This window comes from Mus pahari, chromosome 14 (assembly GCF_900095145.1).
Source record: "Mus pahari chromosome 14, PAHARI_EIJ_v1.1, whole genome shotgun sequence".
Classification (NCBI taxonomy): domain Eukaryota; kingdom Metazoa; phylum Chordata; class Mammalia; order Rodentia; family Muridae; genus Mus; species Mus pahari.
In genome coordinates, this window is record NC_034603.1 from 82,933,147 (window position 1) to 82,956,184 (window position 23,038).

A 23,038-nucleotide genomic window follows, 5' to 3' on the forward strand; every position below is an offset into this window, starting at 1 on the left:
TGGCCTCGAACTCAGAAATCCGCCTGCCTCTGCCTCCCGAGTGCTGGGATTAAAGGCGTGGCCACCACACCCGGCATGAGTCCCTGTTCTTAACCTAGGTGGACTTGGTTGTCATTTCTTGCTGCTAGAGAGTAATGGAGTAATTATCGAGCACCAAATATTGTTCCAGGCCCCTTAAATGCACTATTTTTACATAATTCTCATGACACTGCTGTGAAATATCTATTGCCACATCCATCCTAAGGACAAGTAGTCAAAGCTGAAAAGGACAAACAAGTTACCAAGATCACTCAGTGTTTGAGACATGTTAGAGCCGAGATTTGAACCCACAGGTATTCATTTAGTTTGACACTTAGGCTCTTTCACAGTGAGCTATAGGCAGAACTGGCCCTTTAAGGATTCTGCTCCTGGTTTCAGGTCAGATGTTAAGAACAGTCTTGTTTCAGAAACCCATGTATGGAACGATGGGAGTACAGAGACTCTTAGAAAAATGCCATGTTCCTGGCTGCCCTCTGCTCCGCTGTGGTTCCAGCTGGCCACAGTTACTTCCCTCTGGTTGTGTTGGCAGAAGAAGGTAATAGGAACAATCTCCTTGTGGATCCTGGTGACTCTCCCTGTGTGCTTAATCCCTTATTCAGCCCCTGCAGGGGTGGAGCTGCATGGGGTCCTCAGTCCTGGCTGGGACCAGGGTTCAGGCTGCTTGGTCAGGGTGGCCTTGGGCAGGAGTGATGTGGCCTCTAAAGATCCAGTTTCAGTTGGCTGCCAAAGACTGAATGTCACTGCTTTGCAAGGCCACTTCCAGCATCACTGTCTCTGACCCCTACGGAATGGCTCAGCTTTGATTGAAGGTGCAGGCTGAAAAGAAGGGGTAGGGAGAGACTTGGTAGCATGGCAGGTGACATCAGCTTGGGTTCCACCTTGAGGAATTGGGTGGGATTTGGGAATGGAGTTGGTGGCTTCAGACCTGAGCTTCCCGGCTGGCCCTCTGGACATAGATTTTTAGTTGTTTCTCGACAGCTTTTTTATGGGGCAGCTCTCCTGGGCCTCTGACTCCTCGTAATAAGGTTGGCTGCAGGCCCCAGAGAGAACTGCCCTCATCAGCAGGTTAGTGCTTTCTGCAAGAGGAGGCTTCTGGCTCCAGACCAGGTTACTCAGTGCCACTTATTACTGAGAACATGCCCTGATCTGAGATTGTGCAAGTCCTGCGGGCTGCCAGGATGGAAGAATGAGGGTCAGGGCTCAGGTGGGGCAGGCAGGCTGCTGAGGATCAAACCCAGGGCAGAGCATATGCTAAGCATGTGTTCTGTCACATGTACATTCCGGCCCCTGTGCGGATTGCATTTTCCACGTACCTGCTTGACATTTGTCACACTGGTTGTCAGGGTGGCTTGCTGGTCTACCCTGCAGACTTCTGCCCAAGGTGTCTCTGCCTAGAACTGCTGTCACCCACACAAGAGGCGCAGAAGACCTGTGGGCATGTATGTGCTGGCAGATGTGTCACATGTTCCTGTGCACATGGAGAGTGTGTGCCTGCTTCTGCCAGCTCTCTTTCCATCCCCCACCCCCAATGTTCCTGGTGACTTGACCTGTGTTAAGCTCCAGGTGAGGTGACTGCTGACTTTAACCCCAATTTTAAGATACACTGATACTCTAAAGAATGCTCTACCTGAAAAGGAAGGTTGAAAGACAGGGGCTGGCCCTCCTACCCAGGGTACGAGATGCTGGAGGGCCAGGCCACCAGGGTGCTAGCGGGCTGTGGCTTCGTTGAGATTGTCGTGTTGCACAACAGTCTCCACGTGCTGTGACCTTACTCACGGGATTTCTTTCCACGTTTTTCCCCAGATGCTGTGACGGTGACACACTCACTGGGGTTTGTCCATGTTGGGGAGGAGACTTCCTTCCAGGTGTGACCACATCCGTCTGGGCATGTCTGCAGTACCCTGGGCCCATGGACCTGAGGGAGAAGCACCTGGTGGGCCCCGTTCTGTTGCTGTGTGGNGGGGGGGGGGGGAGGGGGTGTCTCTGGGGTTCTCCTCACCTGGATCTGCTGGGAGGCCTTCAGCTCAGGGTTTTATAGTGCCTGTGGGGCAGGGAGCTCTGAAGCTTGTCGGGCATACGGGCATACGCTGTGACGCCTGATCAGAGGTTAGTGTTGCCTGGCTGGGATGAACAGGGTTTAAAGGTGGCCCAGTTAACACAGCTGCACCGCAGCAGGCTTTCTGATTGGGTTTGATCCCAAGCCAGTCTTGCCCAGAGCTGTGTAATTTGGTTTGTTTGCGCGGTTATCGGGCTGTGCCCCAACCTGCCTGGCCATGTTGAAGACTGTTGGGCACCCTGTCTGTGGTTAGGGACAAGCGCCTCATCAGATTCCAAACACAGCTGTGTGTTAATCAACAGGAATGAGCTGGGCCTAGTGATGCAGGTCTGTAATTCCACTTACTCTAGAGACCAAGGCTGAGGCAGGAGAATGGCAAATTCAGGGCCTGTCTGGACTGCAGAGTGAGTTCAAGGCTGCCTTTGACAACTTTGTGAGGTCATCTCTCTACCCCTTAAATCAGTCAGGCTTGAAAAGTCCAGGCTGTTGAAGTCTGGTCCTGCCCTCAGGTGCACAGTCTTAGGATGGAAGTCGATTTAGAATATTCCTCTCATATGGCTAAGATTGCCCTCCGACCCCCTTAGGAAGCCCTTGTGTCTCTTGCCTGGTTTCTGCATATTTTGCTAATACCTGCTCACTGGGCCATTCCCTGAATTTATGAGCACATGAGTCCTGGACTGGAAAGCCACATACCAGCAGCAGCCGTGTTTGTGGAACATTGACCTTAGAGCAACAGAGCCCTTAGAGGCTAGGACAATGGTTCCCAGCTTGTAGAGGGCTGCAGTATAGTTGAAGGTCAGAAGGATAGTCAATTTAATAGTAGAGCCCACTGGTGTTTCCATCTGCACAAGGACATTTATTTTCTTTCTTTCTTTCTTTCTTTCTTTCTTTCTTTCTTTCTTTCTTTCTTTCTTTCTTTCTTCTGAGTGTGTATGTAATGGCGTGTGCAGGTGCACATGTGTTCCAGCATGCAGGTAGAGGTCAGAAGAGACAGTTGATTCTCTTCTCTGCTTGGGTTCTGGGAATCAAACTTGGGACATCAGAGTTGAGTGACAAGTGGTTTACCCAGTGAACAATCTTGCCAGCCCAGCAAGAATCTCTTCAATAATGCAGTGGGCTTGAAAGACAGACCTGCAGCCCAGGGCTCTTAGAAAGCTTCATAGCTTAAAAAAAGGATTAGGAGGCGTGTGTGTGTGTGTGTGTGTGTGTGTGTGTGTGTGTTGACACTCGCTGCTTAGGTGGTCTGTAGTCGTCACTGCTGCTGGATGATTTTGGCTCCCATCCTCTCTCAGACCCAGCAGTCTCCAGCCTGTGGGAAGTGCATGGTGGGTGAACTGTTGCAGTGACAGCCTGGGTCCCTGCTCTGAGATATCAGGGCCATTTTCCTATCATCAGAGCAGGTGGTGTGGAGAGAGTGTGTGGACTGTGTTGGTGCTCTCTGAGGTGTGCCTCGGAGCTGGGAGAGCTTTGCCTGAGCGCTTTCCACCCTACCAGTAGCTTCCCGGAGAGAGCCCAGGGACAGAAGTCTTTCTCAGTGACTACAGCTAATAGTCCTCACAGAGACTGGCACGGAAGCCCGACCCGCCCATCTCTCTTTCCTGCTCCCAACAAAGACTTCCTGCCCTTAACCTCTGGACTGCCCAGCCCCTCCTCTCTGTCCCCATTCAACTGTTTGGCAGGGGCCCCGCAGGGAGGTACACAGGCCAGCTCGGGGGAGGGGAGAGGCCGCTGTGCTGGGAGGCTCTTTCCCTTCTAGCAGCTGGAGAGGGTGTAGTCTAGGAGACAGAGGGCCCTGGAGAAACACGCTCAGCCTCCAGCCTGCTCTCTAGCCAAGGGACCCATTAGGTTGGGCTCACTCCCTGGGCTGTTATATTGCCATACTGAAGATGGCCTGCCCATTAGCAGAGGAATGTCCAGCCCCCTCCCAGTGCCTTACCTCTTCCTTCACCCAAGTGCCTGTGCTGGCTTCTTTTATATCAGATTAGGGGCCCAGAGCCATGTTTTTAGAGCCCTAGTCACCTAGGCCCTGCTTTTGCCTGTGTCTGGGCTTGGTGACACACTCCTTTAACCTCTCAGTACATAGGAGACAGACAGGTCACTTGCATTTGAGGCCAACCTGGTCTCCATATATAGTTTTTTTTTTTTTTTTTTTTTTTTCAGGACAGCCAGAGCTATATAGAAAGACCCTGTCTCAAACAAACAAACAAACAAACAAACCAAAAGAAAGATTCAGACACTCCCAGATCCCTGACGTGCCTAAATGCATGGTTGCCCTTAGTGGGACAGCAGCTTGTGGGCTCTCCATGTCTCCTGGAAGGAAGGCGTTGAAATCCCGAGAAACCCTTTTAGCTGGTCTTATCCTCTCCCAAGGCTACTGGTTTCTCCCACCAGACTTGAGCCTCCTAGAAGTCCTTGCTGGAATCCCTGCTGGCCCCTCCCCTATCCCTGCAGGATGCGCTGCTGTTAATCAGGCACCAGCCCTCTCCCCCTTCCTGAGGCTCGCAGCATCACTGTGTGCAGCTCGCATCTCTGTGGAATGCTGCCGCTGCTGGCTGGGTTGGCAGGGACTCTGGTGGATGATGCACTCAGCCACGCTGCGGCCCCAGTGACCTGGGTCGCAGTGGACAGGTAGTCTGGGAAGAGAGTCCGTGTTTGTGTCCCTCGGGGTACCTGGATGCCAGCATGTGCCCTCAGCAGGTCCCAACCTTTGACAGCTTCTTTCATCTGTCCAAATGGCCCTCCCTCCATCCATCTGGCAGCCCTCTGTCTGCATCTCTCTGCATTGGCCTCCTCTGAAGGAACATCTCTCGGCATCTGGTAAATTGTGGACCAACTTTTGCCTCTCGACCTCCTTTCTTCACCCTCCTCCTTCCTCTCTCTTCCCTTCTTCCCCCTCCCTCTCTCTCTCCCTCCCTTCCTCCCTCCCTCTCAGGGCTGCTGTTGCTGCCTGCTGCTGCCTCCTCCTCCCTCCCTGAATCTGCAGCGTGACTGGAAAGAGGCTGAATTAATCAGCAGATTGAAGCTCCGCTCTGCTGCGCCCAATTCTCTGCAGCACCAGCTTCTCGCTCGTACACCTTCCGACCCTCTCCCCTCTTTCACCCAGTCTCCCTCTTCTCGCTCTCTCATTCTCTTCCGCTGCTGCTTCCTCTATCCTTGCGGGTGGTGTTGGGAGTTACTATACCCGGTTGCTGGTCCCTCAGGCTCTGCCCATGCTCTTCAAGCAGGCAGAGCTATGGATACCCCACCAGGGCAAGCACAACAGTGTGGTGAGTATCACAGCTTGACTCTGAGAGTTCTAACAATGCCTTCTTCCCTGCTTGGAAGGATGGAGTCCTCAAGATGCTGAAGAATGGGAGGCAGCTAGACTGAGCCTGAGATAGCCAGGTCTCTGGAAGGAGATGGGGACTGAGTGCCAAAAAAGCTAGCATGTCTTGGAATGGCCAGCCAGGCTTTCAAGGTACCCAGAGCAGCTTTGGGGATTGAGTTTCCCAGAGGAGAAAAGGAGGCTAAGACCTGCCAAAGGATGCTAGGATCCCAAGGTGTTTTCTCTCTCTCTCTCTCTCTCTCTCTCTCTCTCTATATATATATATATATATATATATATATATATATGTGTGTGTGTGTGTGTGTTTTTTTTTTAGAGATTTATGTTCTCTCTCTCTCTCTCTCTCTCTCTCTCTCTCTCTATATATATATATATATATATATATATATATATATGTGTGTGTGTGTGTGTGTGTGTGTGTGTGTGTGTATGTATGTATGTAAAAAAAAAAAAAAAACAAACCCGCAGGGCCTGGATGTCATCACTTCTTTATAGTGAGTGGATGTTTTCCCTGCTGTCACTCAGGTAACAGTGATCATGGTGAGTCAGGGCTCATGGTTGGGTGGTTTCTTCTGGGTTTCAGTAGTGGCTGAAGGTGGGTGAGGTCAGTGTGAGGAAGAGTACCAGGCTGCATATGAGTCCAGATGTGCCCAGCCAGACTCAGAGGGATGGGTAGTGGCTGACTGTACTTCAGGGACTCGGGGTTGTGCTGAGCTCAACGGTGATTAAAGCAGCTGTGAGGGGGTGGCCTGGGGAAGGGGGTCCTGCTGACTATTACTGCTGGTCATCTGTTGTCAAGGTTACCAGTCAAGTTCTAAATTTGTAACCTACCTTCCTGAATATAAGGCTAGATTTTGTTGTTTCTGAAACAGGTAGAGTAGGAAGAACAGTTGCTGTGTGGAGAGGACCTTGTGTGTGCTCTGCAGGGACACAGGCAAGGTGCTGGGGGCTTCTTGGTGAGGTGGGGGCACCCAGCTATTGGAAGGCTCCTATGACAACGTGACCCTCCGTGGCAGTGGGGTCCTGCTCAGCACTAGGTTGCTGATGGTGACTAACTAGTCAGTCCGCTTGCCCACGTGGTTCCCATGAGGGCTAACTCTCACTAGGTTGCTGATGGTGACTAGTCAGTCCCCTTGCCCTCGTGGTCCCCAGGAGGGCTAAGTCTCACTAGTTCTCCTTTTCAGCAGCAAAACTGAGAAGCAGCCCTGCTTGTGATGACAGCCAAGACTTTGTGCGTGGGAGGCAGAGGCAGGCAGGTCTCTGACTTGAGGTCAACATGAACCATATCGTGAGTTCCAGGACCGCCTGGGCTACAGAGTGAGGCCCTGCCTCAGAAGCTGAACCAACCCCACCCAAGCTAACCCTGTCTCTCTGGCTCAAGTCGGTTCTCTTTGCTCTGGGCTAAATGGGAGCGCTGGCAGTAGTGGGAGGGCTGGTCTGCCTGACAGACTCCACTGTCCTTTTGTCCTGGTCCCTCTGGGCTGGAAGTCTCACTCCTGGCCCCAAGAATGTGTCTAGAGGTGCCAGCATCAGGGAAAGGGGTGAGCTTTTAGCTTCATCCGAGAAGCAGGAGAGATCTGGTTAGCCGTGGGAACATCATCAGGGCACGTCAAAGTGTTCCTCACTCTTCTCGACCTTAGTGGTTATGTAGCCTGTGTTGGTTTAGGCTCTTATTGTTTGGATAATAGGAACTTCCTGCAGTCTCTTCAAGGTGCCCAGGAACGTGGAGTGCCTGTCTCACGCTGCTGCGAAGGTGGCTCTGCCTGCCTGTTCCTCTCTAGCCTGTTCTGTATCTCCATCAGAAAGTGTGGTTTCACACTGAGCTCCTTAGCTCTGGATCTTATGCCACATGGGACAAAGCTAAGACACAATGAGGGAAATAGAGATTTGGCCCTTTACTCTGGCCCATTTGCCACTGGGGGAGGGGGTGGTTGTGTGAGCAGAATAGGCTTAGCAGTTGACAAAGTTGAAGTCTGGAGAGGAGACTGTCTCAGAAGGCCCACGTCCTCATCACAGGGCCAGCCTGTGTGGGCAGGACTTCCTTTGGGCAGCATGTAATTACAGAATTGCTTATTTTCCCTGTGGTGCACTGTCTTTAATCCCCTGTCTGGAGTTGGTGCCCCTGGCCAGACACAACATGTGGAGGCAGAAGTGTGCAGACAGCTCTGGAGGTGTCCTGTCCAGGGCGCATCTGTTACCCTCTCACCATGCCTCCCCTACCTGGGACAGGGAAATCGAGTAATGATTGGGCACACAGTCCTGCACGTGGGGCTGCAGAGGAGGAGGCAGCGATGTCAGGGTAGCCACTATGTAACCCAGGGAGCCAGTGAGTGGGCTGCAGGCCTGGCTAGAGGAGGGATGCCTCCCTGTTCTCTGGCTTCTCCTGGGAGGTGTTTTTCAGTCTTACTGGGAGCTGCCCCTTCCTGGGCATGAGGTCCGGCAGCTTCCCAAGTATCCTTATGGCCCTATGCAGTTTGCCATGTCCTGTTAACTTCCCTGTCCAGGTTTCTAGCACGCACAACCCTTATCTCTTCCTGCGGTCCTCCCTCCCTCCCACCCTCCCTCCCTTCCTTCCCTCCCTCCCTCCCTCCCTCCACTGTTTTACACTTCAGACTTTCAGAGGTGAGGTCTCTGAATGCTGTGCATCCCAGGAACTCTGGGATCAGGCTCTGGAGGGGAAGCTGGGAGAAACTGAGTCCAAGAGAGCAGGAGTGGGGAGGGAAGGTGCTAGGAGCACAGGCTTCTTCCTCTGGCCCCAGATCCCCCTCCCTCCATTGACAGGGAGGAACAGGCCCAGCCTGCCCTTTGTAGCCAGTTCCTTGCCTTTCTTCTCTAGAGCCCCATGGCGGTCTCTATCCTTCTGGAAGGTCATATAATAGACCCCAGCTGCACTGAATACTTGCTTGGTTTGGATCCTGGGCTCCAGAGGGCCAGGGGTCCTACTGGATTAAGCTTAAGAAGCTAAGAATCTTGTGGTGAAAACATTCTGGAAAGCTGAGGGACCCATTGACAGGTAATACCGGGGATTCTATTCATGTGCAATTCAAGGTATGTGGCACTGGGTCCCTGCCCCTCATGCCTGGCAGCTTCTTAAAGTCATGCAGATATGTATCTCCCCCAGGGCCAAAGCCAAGTGACCAAGGAGAAAGCCAGGGGATCCCTTTGGAACTAGGCCAGGAGAGCTGCAGAGTAACCACAGGCAGAGCTGGAGCAGGTCCCTGCTGAGGGCAGATATGGGGGCATTGGCATGGAGAAGTAGGACAAGGAGCCCGGGCAGCGAGACCAGTGTGTCCCCACGACCCTCGTCGGGATTCCTCAGTAGACAGCTGTGAGGACGCTCAGGCTAACAGTCCACTGTTTTTGCTTGAACTTTCCCTGATGAGAGCTCTTCAGGTGGCCTCTGGGAAAGACCTGTTCCCCTTCAGGAACTCTGCCTCTTGGGCCCATTCATCGCCTTAACATTTGCAGCCTCCCTGCCCCACCCCGTCAGCTTCATCCCTGAAGTTTTGATGCAATGGGGTCAGGGTGGCGCCTAGACAAGCAGGTCTTTGACAGCTGTAGGTATTGACATCCCCGACTAAAGTGTCACTGGGGTTGATGAAATTATGTGTGGTCATCCATTCTCACATCCAGTGAGGAGGGCTGTGGAGACAGGAGGAATCAGTACCTATTTTCAAGGAATGGAAGGTACAGGGGTAGAGCCAGCTGAGAACCAGGTTATGCCAGTGCTATCAGAGTACAAATCTGCAGTGAAGCCCTGGCCTTAAGGAATTGTCCCTCCCACAGGAGCTGATATTTGAAGAAAAAGAGTTGTCCGGCGGCAAGGGTGGGGAGTAGCAGTGTGGGAGGAGAGCTGACTCTGGCAAGGAGGGTGGGGGGGTTGGAGTTTTGGATATTTCCTGTTTCCTGTGAAGCAGGTCAGTAGACTGGCTTGTGTCTGCAACAGGGGACTGACTGGGAGTGAAGTGTAGACCCTGAAAGCACATGGGTGGTGGGTGACTCCACAACTGACAGGGACCTCCCTGGAAACATCCAGCAGCTTACTGTGACTAGCCCATGCTCAGGGAGCTGTGGGGACCAGAGAGTGTGCTGAAGTCCGGGTTCTCTTTCCCTAGGAACAGCTAGCCGCCTTTGTCCTGAGGTTACCTCCTGCCTAATCTTTTAGTGTTACAAAATTCTGTTTTGCAAAATAGTGGTGTTAGAAGGTAAAGGTGGTAGGGTTTTCTACTTTTTTCCTTAATTTTTAAAAATTAATACATTGGTGTGTGTGTGTGTGTGTGTGTGTGTGTGTGTTTTGGAGAACTTGGTTGTCTCCTTGTACCATGTAGATGTTTTGGACTCAGGTCATCATGCTTAGCAGCCCTGGCCTTTACTGGCAGAGCCATTTCACCAGCTCTAAGTTCTTCTTAAATGTCTTCCCAGAAACAGTTAGCATCTCTGAATTAGTTCTCTTAGAGAAGTAGTCGTCCCTGGGCATGTGATGCGCACCTGGAATCCTGGCACTTAGGAGGCTCTGAGAGCTCAAGGCCGTCCTAATCTACACACTGAACTCCAGGACAGCCAGGAATACACGGAGAGACCTGCCTCAAACACAACAAAACCCTAACAGCAAAAGAGAAATAGATATCTTTTGGTCTTTGAAATCTGAAAGACCCTTGAAGTAAAATGGGGGTTGGGGGTGGGAGCAAGAAGAACCTGATGGGGCAGGAAGGCCATCTGCTCAGTGGGTGAAGGACTGAATGAGCAGACTGAGTTGACAGTGAGTGAGAAGAAGAGATAAAAGGAAAGGAAGTGGCTGCCCCTAGGTGTGGTGGAGGAGAAAGTTTATTATAGATAAAGGAGGGAGCATAGCCAGAGGCAGGGATATGTGGTAGAGTCCCGAGTGGACTGGGAGTCACGTGAGGAGAGAGGGAGGGGAAAGGAGAGAGCAGAACCAGGTGCAACAGCCTGGAAGGCCAAGGTATAAAAGGGACAGGGACCAGGACAAGGAACCAAAATGCCAGGAGGATCCTGGAACAGGTGTGGCTGAGGGATGCCGGGAGAATCTGGTGAGGGGTGTTGCTTTGATATGGTAAATAGGCTCTTCAGTCATTTGTCCCAGGGTTTGAAACTTAACTTGAAAGTACTTTTTTTTCTTTTATCCTAATCCGGCTTTAAGTAGTGTAGGGGTCTGGAGAGGGAGGAAGAGCCTCTGCGGTCAAAGAGTGGGTCTGGACTGGTCCCTGGGGAGATGCTGACGGTTTCCCATTCCCTGCAGGGAGAGCCCCCCTTGGCCCTGGGCCTGTCTACCCGGAAGGCCCTCAGTGTCCTGAAGGAGCAGCTGGAGGCTGTATTGGAGAAGCACCTCAAAGAAAGGAAGAAAAGTCTTACATGGAAGGTGAAGCTTCCTCAGGGGTGGCCAGAGCTCATCGGGGTGGGCAGAGAAGCTGGGAGCCCTGTCACAGGCCCCTTGCCCAGCCCCTGAATAGGGAAGACTCAACTGAGACTTCATGCAGTCAGAAGTTCCAGTTTGCTTGGCGATATGTTCCACTCCACTCGCCGGAGGTGGCCATAAGAAATGGGCAGGCCTGGGGCGTAAGAGGTAGATGGGAGCTGGCTGGGATACTCAGTGCCTGCCTGTCCTTCTACTCTAGGAGGCGTGGAGAAGCAGCTTCCTGCACCTTAGTAACCGCTGCTCCTGTTTCCACTGGCCGGGGGCTTCCCTCATGCTGCTGGCTGTGCTGCTGCTGTTGTGTTGCTGTGGGGGCCAGCCAGCGGGGAGGTGAGCAGGGGCTATCCCAACCCAGGATATCCCAGGGCTCTGAGGGGCTGTAGTGACCTGAGGATAGAGGGATACCCTCTCCCTCGACGGGGGTCAGAGAGGCAGAAAGCAAGCGAGATTGGCTAGAGGAACAGGGCATCTTGGGATGTGGGGCTGCCTCGGAGGCCTTCTCCCTGGAAACATGTGGTGCTCTCTGTGTCCCTCAACTCCAGTCACGGAGTGGAGCTGGTAAACGCCTCGGCGCTGTTCCTGTTGCTGCTTCTCAACCTCATCCTCATCGGGCGGCAAGATCGGCTGAAGCGCCAGGAGGTGGAGCGCAGGCTCCGGGGGATCATTGACCAAATCCAAGGTGAGGCTGAGGGCCAGGTCAGTCTGGAGGAAAGATGCCCTGTGATGTGTCAGAGCACCTTCAGGAGTTAGAGGATGGTCCCGCCCTTGTGAGCAGGATGGACTATAGGATAGCCACGGTCACCAGGCAGTGGCTGGTGAGAGAGAAGCTGAGAATTTTTTTTCCCCCCACATCTGTCTTGTCTGCTGGTACTGGCCCAGAGGAGTGAGAAGCTAAGCTGCCCATTGGGGACAGGGTTGAGCAGAGAGCACTCTAAGAGAGGAGTGCTCCTAAGGAGAGGGGTCCCGGCCATCACGTACTGACTCTGGCTGTAGCTCAAGGCTTTGTGTGGAAAAGACTGCAGCTTCCACTCCCCAGGGGGCATGTGAGAATGTCACAGAAGCTGCAGCACTTGCTTGCTCTCTGTGGCTTGTTCTCTGAAGTGCAGGGGCAGTGGTAAGTGCTCAGCAAGAATTTATTTGTTTACTTAGTGTTCTGAACTGATGAATTAGTCGTATGTAACCATGTTGCTGGCACCGGAAGTAGGACGTATCCAAGAGAAGTGGGCCCTGTTTTCTGTGAGCTCGACTCTTGCTCAGGAGCACAGCCCCAGGCTCGTGTTTTGACTGTGATTGGATCCCCAGCTTGTCTATACAGCAGAGCATCAGTAGGGAGAGGCAGGATAAGAAAAAGGCTCGCATTGGCCCGATGGCCCAGTGGTTAGACAGGTAACAAATGAACAGTCTAGTCCCAGCCAGTTAGGTCTAGGTGACAGGAGCCTCCTGTGGCTCCCGCCTGCTTCTCCAGAACATTCCAGATGGACATTCAGCTCCATGCCTGTCCCCATGCTGTCCCTCTGTGCCTGTTCCCAGGCTGTCCCTCCATGCCCATCCCCATGCTGTCCCCACGCCGTCCCTCCACGCCTGTCCCCACGCTGTCCCTCCATGCCTGTCCCCACGCTGTCCCTCCGTGCCTGTCCCCACGCTGTCCCTCCGTGCCTGTCCCCACACTGTCCCTCCGTGCCTGTCCCCACGCTGTCCCTCCGTGCCTGTCCCCACGCTGTCCCTCCGAGCCTGTCCCCACGCTGTCCCTCCGAGCCTGTCCCCACGCTGTCCCTCCGTGCCTGTCCTCACGCTGTCCCTCCGTGCCTGTCCCCACGCTGTCCTCTGTGCCTGTCCCCACTCTGTCCCTCCGTGCCTGTCCCCACGCTGTCCCTCCGTGCCTGNCGCTGTCCTCTGTGCCTGTCCCCACTCTGTCCCTCCGTGCCTGTCCCCACGCTGTCCCTCCGTGCCTGTCCCCACGCTGTCCTCCGTGCCTGTCCCCACGCTGTCCCTCCGTGCCTGTCCCCACGCTGCCCCTCCGTGCCTGTTCCCACGCTGTCCCTTCACGCCTGTTCCCACGCTGCCCCTCCATGCCTGACCCCACACTGTCCCTCTGTGGGACCCTGTCCCTCTGTCCTGCACGCCTTCTCTTGTTGCCTGCAGTCAGGTTTATCCCTTCTTCCTCCCTCCCCACAGTGCTGGAATAATTCTTGACTTACTTGGCACTAGGGAAGGATTCCCGGGGAAGGAATTGTTGAGGTATGGGGTTCATTTGCATGCATAGAAAAGGGTGTACAGGTCCGGGGCTGTTGTCTTTGTTTTCACTAGATGCTCTCGGGGATGGGAAAGAGATGACGTGGCCGAGCACCATGTATCCAGACCTCCATATGCCCTTTGCACCTTCCTGGTCCCTGCACTGGGCTTACAGAGATGGACACCTGGTGAACCTGCCAGTGAGCCTGTTGGTAGAAGGAGACATCATAGCCCTGAGGCCTGGCCAGGAGTCCTTTGCCTCCCTGAGGGGCATCAAGGTAGTGGGAACAGCTGGGGAGTAACCAAAATTAGGAGTCCTTAGGCTAGATGGTGAGGCTTCCTGCCAGCTTGGGGGTCACACGGCACGTGGGCAGGACCGGGGCCTCCTCCTCCTCCTGCTCTGTCCTTTCCTGGGTCTTAGCCCAGGTCCATAGGGCCCACCCATCAGGCTCATTGCTAGTTAGCTGACTTGGGAGCCATTTCTACTTAGCTGACACTGTCCAGGAGGAGTGGTCTTGCCAACCGTGGCGGTGCACAGTGTAATTCTAACACTGTGGAGGCTGAGGCAGGATTGAGAGTTCCTGGGTAGTATGAACCACAGAGTGACACTGTCTCAGGAAACCCAAAACAAAACAGCTTCCCCTCCTCGCCGCCTCCATACCTCCCCACTCCCACCTACTCCCCAGATCCACTCCCCTGCATCTGATGGACCCCTCCCCCCACATCAATGCTGACAGGATGATGAGCACATTGTCTTGGAGCCGGGAGACCTGTTTCCCCCCTTCTCTCCACCACCATCGCCCCGGGGAGAAGTAAAGAAAGGGCCACAGAACCCCCAGCAACACCGGCTCTTCCGAGTCCTGGAGACGCCTGTGATTGACAACATCAGGTAGCTCTGTCTCTCTCCTTGGCCTGCTGTCTTCTCCTCTAGTGCTTCCAGTGACAAGGAGGAGCCTCGTCCATTCCTGGCCCTGCTTGATAACAGGCCTCTCGTCAGCATTTTGTGATTGAAGGAATGTCTGTGGAGGTGGTCAGATCCCCTCTCAGGGCACTGTGTGGTCCAGGCCGGGGCCAAGACTGACTAGGGAATGACAGGACCTGGAAGTACTTGGTGAAGCTTGTCCAGGAGGGAGGCCCAGAGCCCTTTGAGCTGTGGCTGCCGGGCACACTCCTGAAGAGAGCCTGAGGGTTGCCTCTTTTGCAGATGGTGCCTGGACACAGCCCTGTCGCGCCCGGTCACCGCTCTGGACAATGAAAGGTTCACAGTGCAGTCAGTGATGCTTCACTACGCTGTGCCGGTGGTCCTGGTACGCGGGGCTGCAGGGCAGGGGAGAGGACAGACGTGGGTGAGCTGCAGGGCCCAGCCCAGGCAAGAGTTCGTGTAGCCGTGTGCGAGCCAGCAGTGTGAATGGCAACGGAAGGGCCTACAGCCCAGGGCCTCCCTGGGGAAGGCATTAAGCCCGTGCCCATCCTGTCCCCCACAGGCTGGCTTTCTCATCACCAATGCCCTGCGCTTCATGTTCAAGGCACCCGGGGTCACATCCTGGCAGTACACCCTTCTCCAGCTCCAGGCAAGGATGGCCTCTTCCCCGTGCTCTGCCGTTCTGCCCTGGTCCTCCTCGGGTTATGCTCCCTTCCTTTTGGCTCCCTGACTAGCTAAATAGCTGTTTCTTTCTCCCGGGAATGGCTGTGCAGCAGGGCACCCCACACTGAGGAGACAGCTCCTTAGGATCCCTGAGTGTGGTCCGTTCTCTCTCAGGTAAATGGCATGTTGCCCATCCTCCCCCTGCTCTTCCCGGTCCTCTGGGTCCTGGCGACCGCCTGTGGAGAAGCTCGTGTCCTGGCCCAGATGAGCAAGGCTTCCCCCAGCTCCCTGGTAGGTTGTTCCGGAGCATCTAAAGGACAGTGGCGGGGACAGAAACAGTTAGCTGGCTGTGCCAGTAAGTGGGGCACGGGTCTAGTTCCACCTTGTCTCTAGCATGCTGAGGTTTTGGGAAACTCTGTATGGGCCCAGGCCAGGCCTAGGCGTGGGTCCCATCCTTGGGGAGTTGGGATTGCCTGAGGGTCAGGAGCCGAGCAAGTGCACGATGGTCAGGAAGGTTGTCTTTGTGACTGCTGCTCACCCTCTCTGCAGCTGGCCAAGTTCTCAGAGGACACTCTCAGCAGCTATACTGAAGCCGTCTCTTCTCAGGTAAACTGCCAGAGGTAGAGATTTTCCTCTAGTCCTCCACAGGCATGAAATACTGTGTCCTCCTTCTTGGATCTCTGTGGTTCTGTCTGTGGCCTTGATCCTCCACTCACTTATCCATGTTGGGCACCACCTAGACCTGAACCTGTATTAATATCTTGTCCTAGCACCCCACTTCCCAGCATCCCCCTGGACTTTCGGGAAATAAGGTTGAGCCCCAAATAGCCACACAGACTGTCTTGTTTCCCACCAGGAAATGCTGCGCTGCATTTGGGGTCACTTTTTGAGGGTGATCCAGGGCACATCACCAACACTGAGCCACAGTGCCAGTCTGCTGCACAGCCTGGGCTCTGTTACGGTGAGGAGGCTCTGCTGGGAGGCTGCCCTGTAACAATTAGGCCTTTTGGCTGGGTCTGGATGGTTCATCTCTTATGTGTGTGGCCACTGGGCACTTAGATGAATACCGAGTCTTTTTCTAATCCTGCTTCTCTCCCTGCAGGTACTGTGCTGTGTAGACAAACAGGGGATCCTATCATGGCCAAACCCCAGCCCAGAGACCGTGCTCTTCTTCAGTGGGAAGGTGGAGCCCCCTCACAGCAGCCACGAGGACCTCACAGACGACCTGTCGACCCGTTCCTTCTGCCATCCCGAGGTGGAGGAGGAGGTATGGCCAGCTCTCATGGGGTCAGGTTGGGCGGCTTAGCCTCAGAGCTAGGCCTTGGGAGACAGGTTCAGGAGGAAAGAGGGGGCTCGGGATCCCTGGCAGCTTCTCCTGCCTGCTTAAGATGAAGGATAAGTGACCAGGCGTGGCACAGGGCTTTAATTCAGAACTCGGGAGGCAGAGGCAGGAGGATTTCTAAGTTCAAGTCCAGCATGGTCTACAGAGTGAGTTCCAGGACAGCCAGTGGTTCACAGAGAAAACCCCATCTTAAAAAACAAAACATGAAGGCTAAGATAAGACAGTAAGAAGCCCAGAGCTGCCCCGTGTGCCTCCCTGGTCCTAGGGAGCCATGGGACTCTGGCCCTAGACCTGTGCTCCTGTTCTCCTCAGCCCCGTGAACGCGATGCCCTCCTTGCTGGCTCCCTGAACAATGCCCTGCACCTTTCCAATGAGCAGGAGCGTAGTGACTGGCCTGGTGACGGCCCCAAGCCCTCTGAGCCGTACTCTCATCATAAATGTCATGGCCGCAGCAAACACCCGTCTGGCTCCAACGTCAGCTTCAGCAGGGACACTGAAGGTGGAGAGGAAGAGCCCAGCAAGGTGAGAGGAGGGAGGCAGGGTGAAGAAGCCACCGTGTCTGTCATGTGCCTTTGTGTCTCCCTGCCAGAGTAAAAGAGCTCAGTTTGAGCCTTTTCAAGAGTCCTGGGCAGCCCTCCTTCCTGTAGCAGGATAGCCCTGAGGTTTGACCTGAGGCTTCTCTGGGATGGGACTTTGTCCCCATCCAGTTCTTCCAGTGTCAGCAGCCTCCTAGTTAGGATCTTCTAAACACATACAGTTTTAAGTCCCTGTCAGGTGCCATCTCTGGTTAACACAGACTCCTCGTCCCCTCCCTGTATGGGTACTGCCAGGCTTGTTGGATGTAGGTCCTATCATTGATCTTACCAAAAGGGACGGCGATAATTGGTACAGATCCTAAATAGAAGCCAGAGGCTACCGCGATGCTCTTAGCAGTCACAGGAGAGAGTGGCTGCCGGCCCCCTTCTGAGGATGGTGGGCTATCTTGTGAGGCTAGTTCTGGGCCTGCTTGGGTATCTGAGCCTTCCCCCACTGACTCCCCGCCTGAGGCTTCCCTTACCCTCACGTTTCCTCCAGGCTCAGTCTGGGACAGAGGGTGATCCCTACGAGGCAGAGGACTTCGTGTGTGACTACCACTTGGAGATGCTGAGCCTGTCCCAGGACCAACAGAACCCCTCGTGCATACAGTTCGATGATTCCAACTGGCAGTCACACCTGACCTCCCTCAAGCCCCTGGGCCTCAACGTGCTGCTCAATCTGTGTAACGCCAGCGTCACTGAGCGCCTGTGCCGCTTTTCTGACCACCTGGGCAACATCGCCCTGCAGGAGAGCCACAGTGCTGTGCTGCCTGTGCACGTGCCCTGGGGCCTCTGCGAGCTGGCCCGGCTCATCGGTATGGCACTATGGTGTTGGGGCGGGGCCACCTGAGTGACAGCTGGCCTTTCAGAACAAGCCTGGCACTGACTGTCCCTGGCTTGGCATTCATTTGTTATGAGCACTGGCCACTCTTAGCTTTCTAGTCTGGCAAGATGCGTCATTGCTGGGATATAAAGATGTGAGGGGCTGGCCAAGCGAGCTAGAGTGTGTTCTCCCACCTGTCCCACGGTGTGAGGTGGCCTGGGAGCCTGAGTGCTGTCCTTGTTCATAGGTTTCACTCCAGGGGCCAAGGAGCTCTTCAAGCAGGAGAACCACCTGGCACTCTACCGCCTCCCCAGTGCAGAGACCGTGAAGGAGTCATCACTGGGGAGGCCCTCCTGTGTCACCAAGCGGCGCCCCCCGCTCAGCCACATGATCAGCCTCTTCATCAAAGACACTGCTACCAGTAAGCCTCACTTCAGCTCAGCTGGCACCTAGACAAACCTTCCAAGGCTTGGTGTGCAGGAGATGGTACCCTATCCGTGTACTCAGGGGAGGGAGGCCAAGACCAGTGAATGCTATGCCACCCTCCAAATCCTCTGACGTGTTAGGGACTGGGTTTGGAGACCAGAGTCACAGAGAATGGGATTCTCCAGAGGATAAGGCTTGTAGTGCCTACATTCCTAGTCAGTCGGTGTTCCATGGTGGCTCACTGACCGGGAGGTCCCTCTCTCTATCAGGAACACCTTTGTACCCTCAGTATGGACAGACTGTAATGTGCTAGGTCAGAGGCAGGCAGGAGATGGTGGTGTGTATCCTCACTGGGTCCACTCCCCACCACAGGCACAGAGCAGATGCTGTCCCACGGCAGTGCCGACGTGGTCGTGGAGGCCTGCACAGACTTCTGGGATGGCGCTGACATCTACCCTCTGTCGAGTTCGGACAGGTAAGGGAGGGGCCTGGCTGCTTTGCTCACCTGTCCAATGGTCGTGGGCCTCTCGCAACCCCTGGCCTACCCCTCTCTTCCTTCCCTGACAGAAAGAAAGTGCTGGATTTCTACCAGCGAGCCTGCCTGTCCGGTTATTGCTCTGCCTTTGCCTACAAGCCCATGAACTGCACACTGTCCTCTCAGCTCAACGGCAAGTGCATCGAGCTGGTGCAGGCCCCTGGCCAGAACAGCATATTCACCATGTGCGAGCTGCCCAGCACTGTCCCCAGCAAGCCAAACAACCGCCGCAGCAGCTGGAGCTCTGATGGTACCGTGAACTTCTGTCTGTCTCAGTGGGAACAGCACAGGGTTCCTGGGGCTGAGAAGCTCGGGAGCTCTGGGCTTCAGAGGGCCACGGCATCATTCAGCAGACAGTGCCGTGGGCAGTCACAAGAATCAGGGCGCCAGTGTGGCACTCACTAGCCCGTGATTTGGGGGGCTCTTCATTCTCTTCTCATCTCAAACTAAGGTGCCTTCTCTCCCTTCCCCGTAGGCTTTTTGAGGTGTTCAAGAGGAATAATGTATATAAAAGTGTTTTTTTAGAAAGCTATCAAATGACATTGGATACAAACCCAAGTCCAATCTGTTAGAACAGAGGGACATAGACTCAAGTCACACACACACCCCCCCCCCCCCAAGCATACACATTTGGCCGTGTCTTACAAGCCTAGGAGACCATGCATTGAGTGTGGGACCAGCCAGCTAGCCCTGGAGCAGGGCTGGGCCGAGGCTGAGCCATGTTCACTCACTGATGGGTACTTCTCCCTGTCTTCTCTCTTATGTGCGTTGGCTCTTTATGTATCCCGGCTCTGTGTGCACCCGTGTGGCTGTATGTGTGGTCCCCTGGGGCCCTTGTGCTCATTGATCTGGGTGCGGCCTCGATGTGTGTGGCCCTGGGCTGCCTCCTGGAATCTGCCGGTTCCTCCATGTCCTGACTGGGCTGTGTCCTGGTTGTCTTGCCACATGCCGGCTGGCTTTTGTGTCTTTTGCCTGCCTGAAGAAGGGATCGGGGAGGTGCTGGAGAAAGAAGACTGCATGCAGGCCCTGAGCGGTCAGATCTTCATGGGCATGGTGTCCTCCCAGTACCAGGCCCGGCTGGACATCGTGCGCCTCATCGATGGGCTGGTCAATGCCTGTATCCGCTTTGTCTACTTCTCTTTGGAGGATGAGCTCAGGAGCAAGGTGGGGAGAGCCTTCCTGTTTGTCCCCCCCGATCTGTGCGAGGCCTTTTGCTGATTGACATCTGCTTTCACAGGTGTTTGCAGAAAAGATGGGCCTGGAAACAGGCTGGAACTGCCACATCTCCCTCACGCCCAATGGTGACATGCCTGGCTCTGAGATCCCTCCCTCCAGCCCCAGCCATGCGGGCTCTCTCCATGACGACCTGAATCAGGGTGAGGGCAAAGGCTTGCTTGTGTCAGGGATGGAGTGAGTGGAAAGAGTCCCTTGTTTGGAAGTACACTGCACAGAAACATACGTAGATCCCTCCTGTAAGCACATTCTCTCAAGAAATAGCCCTATGTCTCTGTGGGCAGTGGCTGTGGGTTGTTCAAGGTGGAGAGCTGGAGGAAGAAGCTGTGTACCATTGCAGGATATGGTTCAGCCTTCCAGAAAGCTGGCCCAAGGTGAGCATGGGCTTCCCTCCCCGCAGTGTCCCGAGATGATGCAGAAGGGCTCCTCCTCTTAGAGGAGGAGGGTCACTCAGACCTCATCAGCTTCCAGCCCACCGACAGCGATGTCCCCAGCTTCCTGGAAGACTGCAACCGGGTATGACATGGGCTCGGTCCTGTGTCCCTGAAGTGGGCTGACCTGATTCAGGAGGAGGAGGAGGAGGAAAGGGAGGAGGAAGAGGAGGCTGCAGCAGCGACAGTGGCAGTGGTGGCAGGAGAGGTGATTTTCTTCGGCCCCCTATCTTGAGTCTACTGACATCTCTGCTTCTTCCAGGCCAAGCTGCCCCGGGGTATCCATCAGGTGCGGCCCCACCTACAGAACATTGACAACGTACCGCTGCTGGTGCCCCTCTTCACCGACTGCACCCCTGACAGTAAGTGCTGGGCCACCCTTTCCCTGCAGGGATAGGCACAATGTCCCTCAGAGAGTAGAGTGGAAGAGTCTGGGCTGGGCCTGGCTAGGGATCCGGTGGGGCGATGCCATAGGCATTTCAGGGAGCCCACCGTGAGTGCTGCCCCGTGGTTTGGGCCTGTGGGTTTCTACTGGCACCTGCACAGGGCTCCGCCTGCCTGACTCTTGTGACTCTTACTGTCCACAGCCATGTGTGAGATGATAAAGATCATGCAGGAGTACGGGGAGGTGACCTGCTGCCTGGGCAGCTCGGCCAACCTGCGCAACAGCTGCCTCTTCCTTCAGAGTGATGTCAGGTCAGGGAGAGGCACTGGGACTGTGGGCCAAGCTCTGCTTCTCCAGCCCTGGGTGGACAGACAGCCTGCATGCAGCTAGGGGCTTGCCTTGACTCAGACCCAGGGACCTGGGTCTGCCGGGGAAGAGGAATGGGACGTTCCCATCTTGTGGTAGACAGTTGTAGAGTATCGCTCATGGGCAGATCTTCCCTCCACCGAGCAGCATTGCCCTGGATCCCTTGTACCCATCCCGCTGCTCCTGGGAGACCTTTGGCTACGCCACCAGCACCACCATGGCCCAGGCCTCGGATGGCCTTTCTCCCCTGCAGCTATCAGGGCAGCTCAACAGCCTGCCTTGCTCCCTGACCTTCCGCCAAGAAGAAAGCATCAGTATCATCAGGCTCATTGAGCAGGTGGGGCTCGGGAGGTCCTGGGGGCTGCCCTGAAGGCAGGACGCGAGAGTTCCAGGCCCTGCATACCTCATGCTTCCTGCCTGGGAGGGACAAGTGAATCTCCCCAAGGCACTTGAGTCTGTCTCCGCTCCTTCCTCATAAGAGCATCATGAGCGTCGCTCTTAACTGAGGCTTGTTTGTTGTAGGGCCTGAGAGGGGCAGGCATGCCCGCATCCTAACCTGTCCCCCTTGATCCTCAGGCCCGGCACGCTACCTATGGCATCCGAAAGTGCTTCCTCTTCCTGTTGCAGTGCCAGCTGACCCTCGTGGTCATTCAGGTAAGCCAGGCTCTGTACAGGTATTGTCCCTCTTCCTAAGGAAGGGACCGTTAAGAGCCTGAGGAGTAGGGAGGGCGCAGGATAGTCACGAGCCTCTGTGTACCCCTTGGCTTTTAAGATGACCCCACTTGTAGACGTGTTCTCTTGTGCCTGGTCCTCTGGGTCAAGATGTTGAGTGTCTTGAGCCAGGGCAAGGTGGGTAGCCTTGGGGTCTACAAATCTGGTGATGTTTTCTTTCCTGCTTCAGTTCCTATCTTGTCTGGTCCAGCTGCCACCACTCCTGAGTACCACAGACATCTTATGGCTGTCCTGCTTTTGTTACCCTCTGCTCAGGTGAGAGGCCTTGAAGCCCCTCTGTGCCCTGCTTGTGAGCTTGGGGTGTCAGTGGGCATCCCAGGGGGCCCAGGATTCCTGGCTGGGTGGCTCAGGGCTCACCCCTGGCACAAGGAAGCACTGATGCAAGCAAGGCCCCTTGGTCTTACCTCACCTCAGTACTGGGCTTTATCTCACTGCCAAGAGGGCCTGTAGGCCTTCCTCTGAGAGCTGGGAGCCAGGTAGTAACATCTGCCCCTTACCCACACTTAATTTCAGCATCTCTCTATTGGGAAAACCACCACATAGCTCCATCATGTCCATGGCGACAGGCAAAAACCTTCAGTCCATTCCTAAGAAGGTAAGCAAGGGAGACCCTGCTCTCCGGGGCTTCTCAGAGGGGCTGAGCCCTGGGGCTGGGGTAGGCCCAACCTGGAAGGTTCTGCGGAGGTCAGCGATCTGAGAGGTGGTGGACCGAGGACGAGCCCTGCTGGGCTTGTGGTCCCTGGGCCTTGTCCCCCAGGGTGTGACCACTTACTTGCTTAGGGCTTGCTAAACATTTAGAAAAGCCGAGCAGTGCCAGGCCTGCCTGGTAGCCTGCAGAGGCCGCCCCGCACAGGAATGACCATCCTCCGTCCTTCCTGTCCTCCCGCACACCACAGACACAGCACTACTTCCTGCTCTGCTTCCTGCTCAAGTTCAGCCTCACCATCAGCTCCTGCCTCGTCTGCTTTGGCTTCACCCTGCAGAGCTTCTGTGACAGTGCCCGGGCCCGAAACCTCACCAATTGCTCCTCAGTCATGCTTTGCAGGTGGGTCTCCCCACCCCACCCCACCCCACCCCACCCTGTGGGCCCTCAGGAGGCTGAGCCTTTGTCTTCCTTTGGCAGCAATGATGACAGAGCTCCGGCCTGGTTTGAGGATTTCGCCAATGGGTTGCTATCTGCTCAGAAGCTCACAGCTGCCCTGATTGTTTTGCACACTGGTAAGGACTCTCCCTCATGGGGGTTGCTGCGAGAGGAGAGGCCTCAGGGTGGGAGGCAAGACTTTGGAAAGCCCTGACACCCCATTTGCCCATCTTTCTAGTATTTATCTCCATCACCCATGTGCATCGCACCAAGCCTCTGTGGAGAAAGAGCCCTTTGACAAACCTCTGGTGGGCGGTGACGGTGCCTGTGGTGTGAGTAGTGTTTAATGGGGGCTGCGGGACAGTGCTGGGGTCACAGGTGGGAGGGAGACAGGGGTGGGGGGCCTTCAACTAGCCAGACTGGGAAAGTAGGGGAGAAAGC

At 55.1% G+C, this 23,038-nt stretch overlaps 1 protein-coding gene across 6 annotated transcripts in view; it reads left to right on the plus strand.

The window, feature by feature from the left end:
* The window catches only part of Tmem94 (transmembrane protein 94), a 33,816-nt gene that overhangs the window by 9,439 nt on the left and 1,339 nt on the right, over positions 1-23,038 (plus strand). The window contains exons 2-30 of one of the 6 annotated variants that reach the window (XM_021211549.2): positions 1,843-1,972; positions 10,678-10,797; positions 11,054-11,181; positions 11,394-11,530; positions 13,159-13,361; positions 13,821-13,972; positions 14,288-14,390; positions 14,568-14,654; positions 14,843-14,959; positions 15,218-15,274; positions 15,525-15,629; positions 15,771-15,935; positions 16,323-16,532; positions 17,085-17,400; positions 17,656-17,829; positions 18,207-18,309; positions 18,402-18,619; positions 19,352-19,533; positions 19,607-19,745; positions 20,003-20,118; positions 20,296-20,395; positions 20,621-20,729; positions 20,932-21,121; positions 21,361-21,438; positions 21,686-21,771; positions 22,030-22,111; positions 22,413-22,561; positions 22,640-22,734; positions 22,836-22,929. In XM_021211549.2, the coding sequence (XP_021067208.1) occupies positions 1,949-1,972; positions 10,678-10,797; positions 11,054-11,181; positions 11,394-11,530; positions 13,159-13,361; positions 13,821-13,972; positions 14,288-14,390; positions 14,568-14,654; positions 14,843-14,959; positions 15,218-15,274; positions 15,525-15,629; positions 15,771-15,935; positions 16,323-16,532; positions 17,085-17,400; positions 17,656-17,829; positions 18,207-18,309; positions 18,402-18,619; positions 19,352-19,533; positions 19,607-19,745; positions 20,003-20,118; positions 20,296-20,395; positions 20,621-20,729; positions 20,932-21,121; positions 21,361-21,438; positions 21,686-21,771; positions 22,030-22,111; positions 22,413-22,561; positions 22,640-22,734; positions 22,836-22,929 (3,839 nt within the window). In that variant the 5' untranslated portion in view covers positions 1,843-1,948. Of the gene's footprint in view, positions 1-1,842; positions 1,973-2,361; positions 2,423-5,113; positions 5,362-10,677; positions 10,798-11,053; positions 11,182-11,393; positions 11,531-13,158; positions 13,362-13,820; positions 13,973-14,287; positions 14,391-14,567; positions 14,655-14,842; positions 14,960-15,217; positions 15,275-15,524; positions 15,630-15,770; positions 15,936-16,322; positions 16,533-17,084; positions 17,401-17,655; positions 17,830-18,206; positions 18,310-18,401; positions 18,620-19,351; positions 19,534-19,606; positions 19,746-20,002; positions 20,119-20,295; positions 20,396-20,620; positions 20,730-20,931; positions 21,122-21,360; positions 21,439-21,685; positions 21,772-22,029; positions 22,112-22,412; positions 22,562-22,639; positions 22,735-22,835; positions 22,930-23,038 lie in introns of those variants that run through there. The other 5 variants (XM_029545582.1, XM_029545583.1, XM_029545585.1 and 2 more) reach the window with 5 other exon arrangements.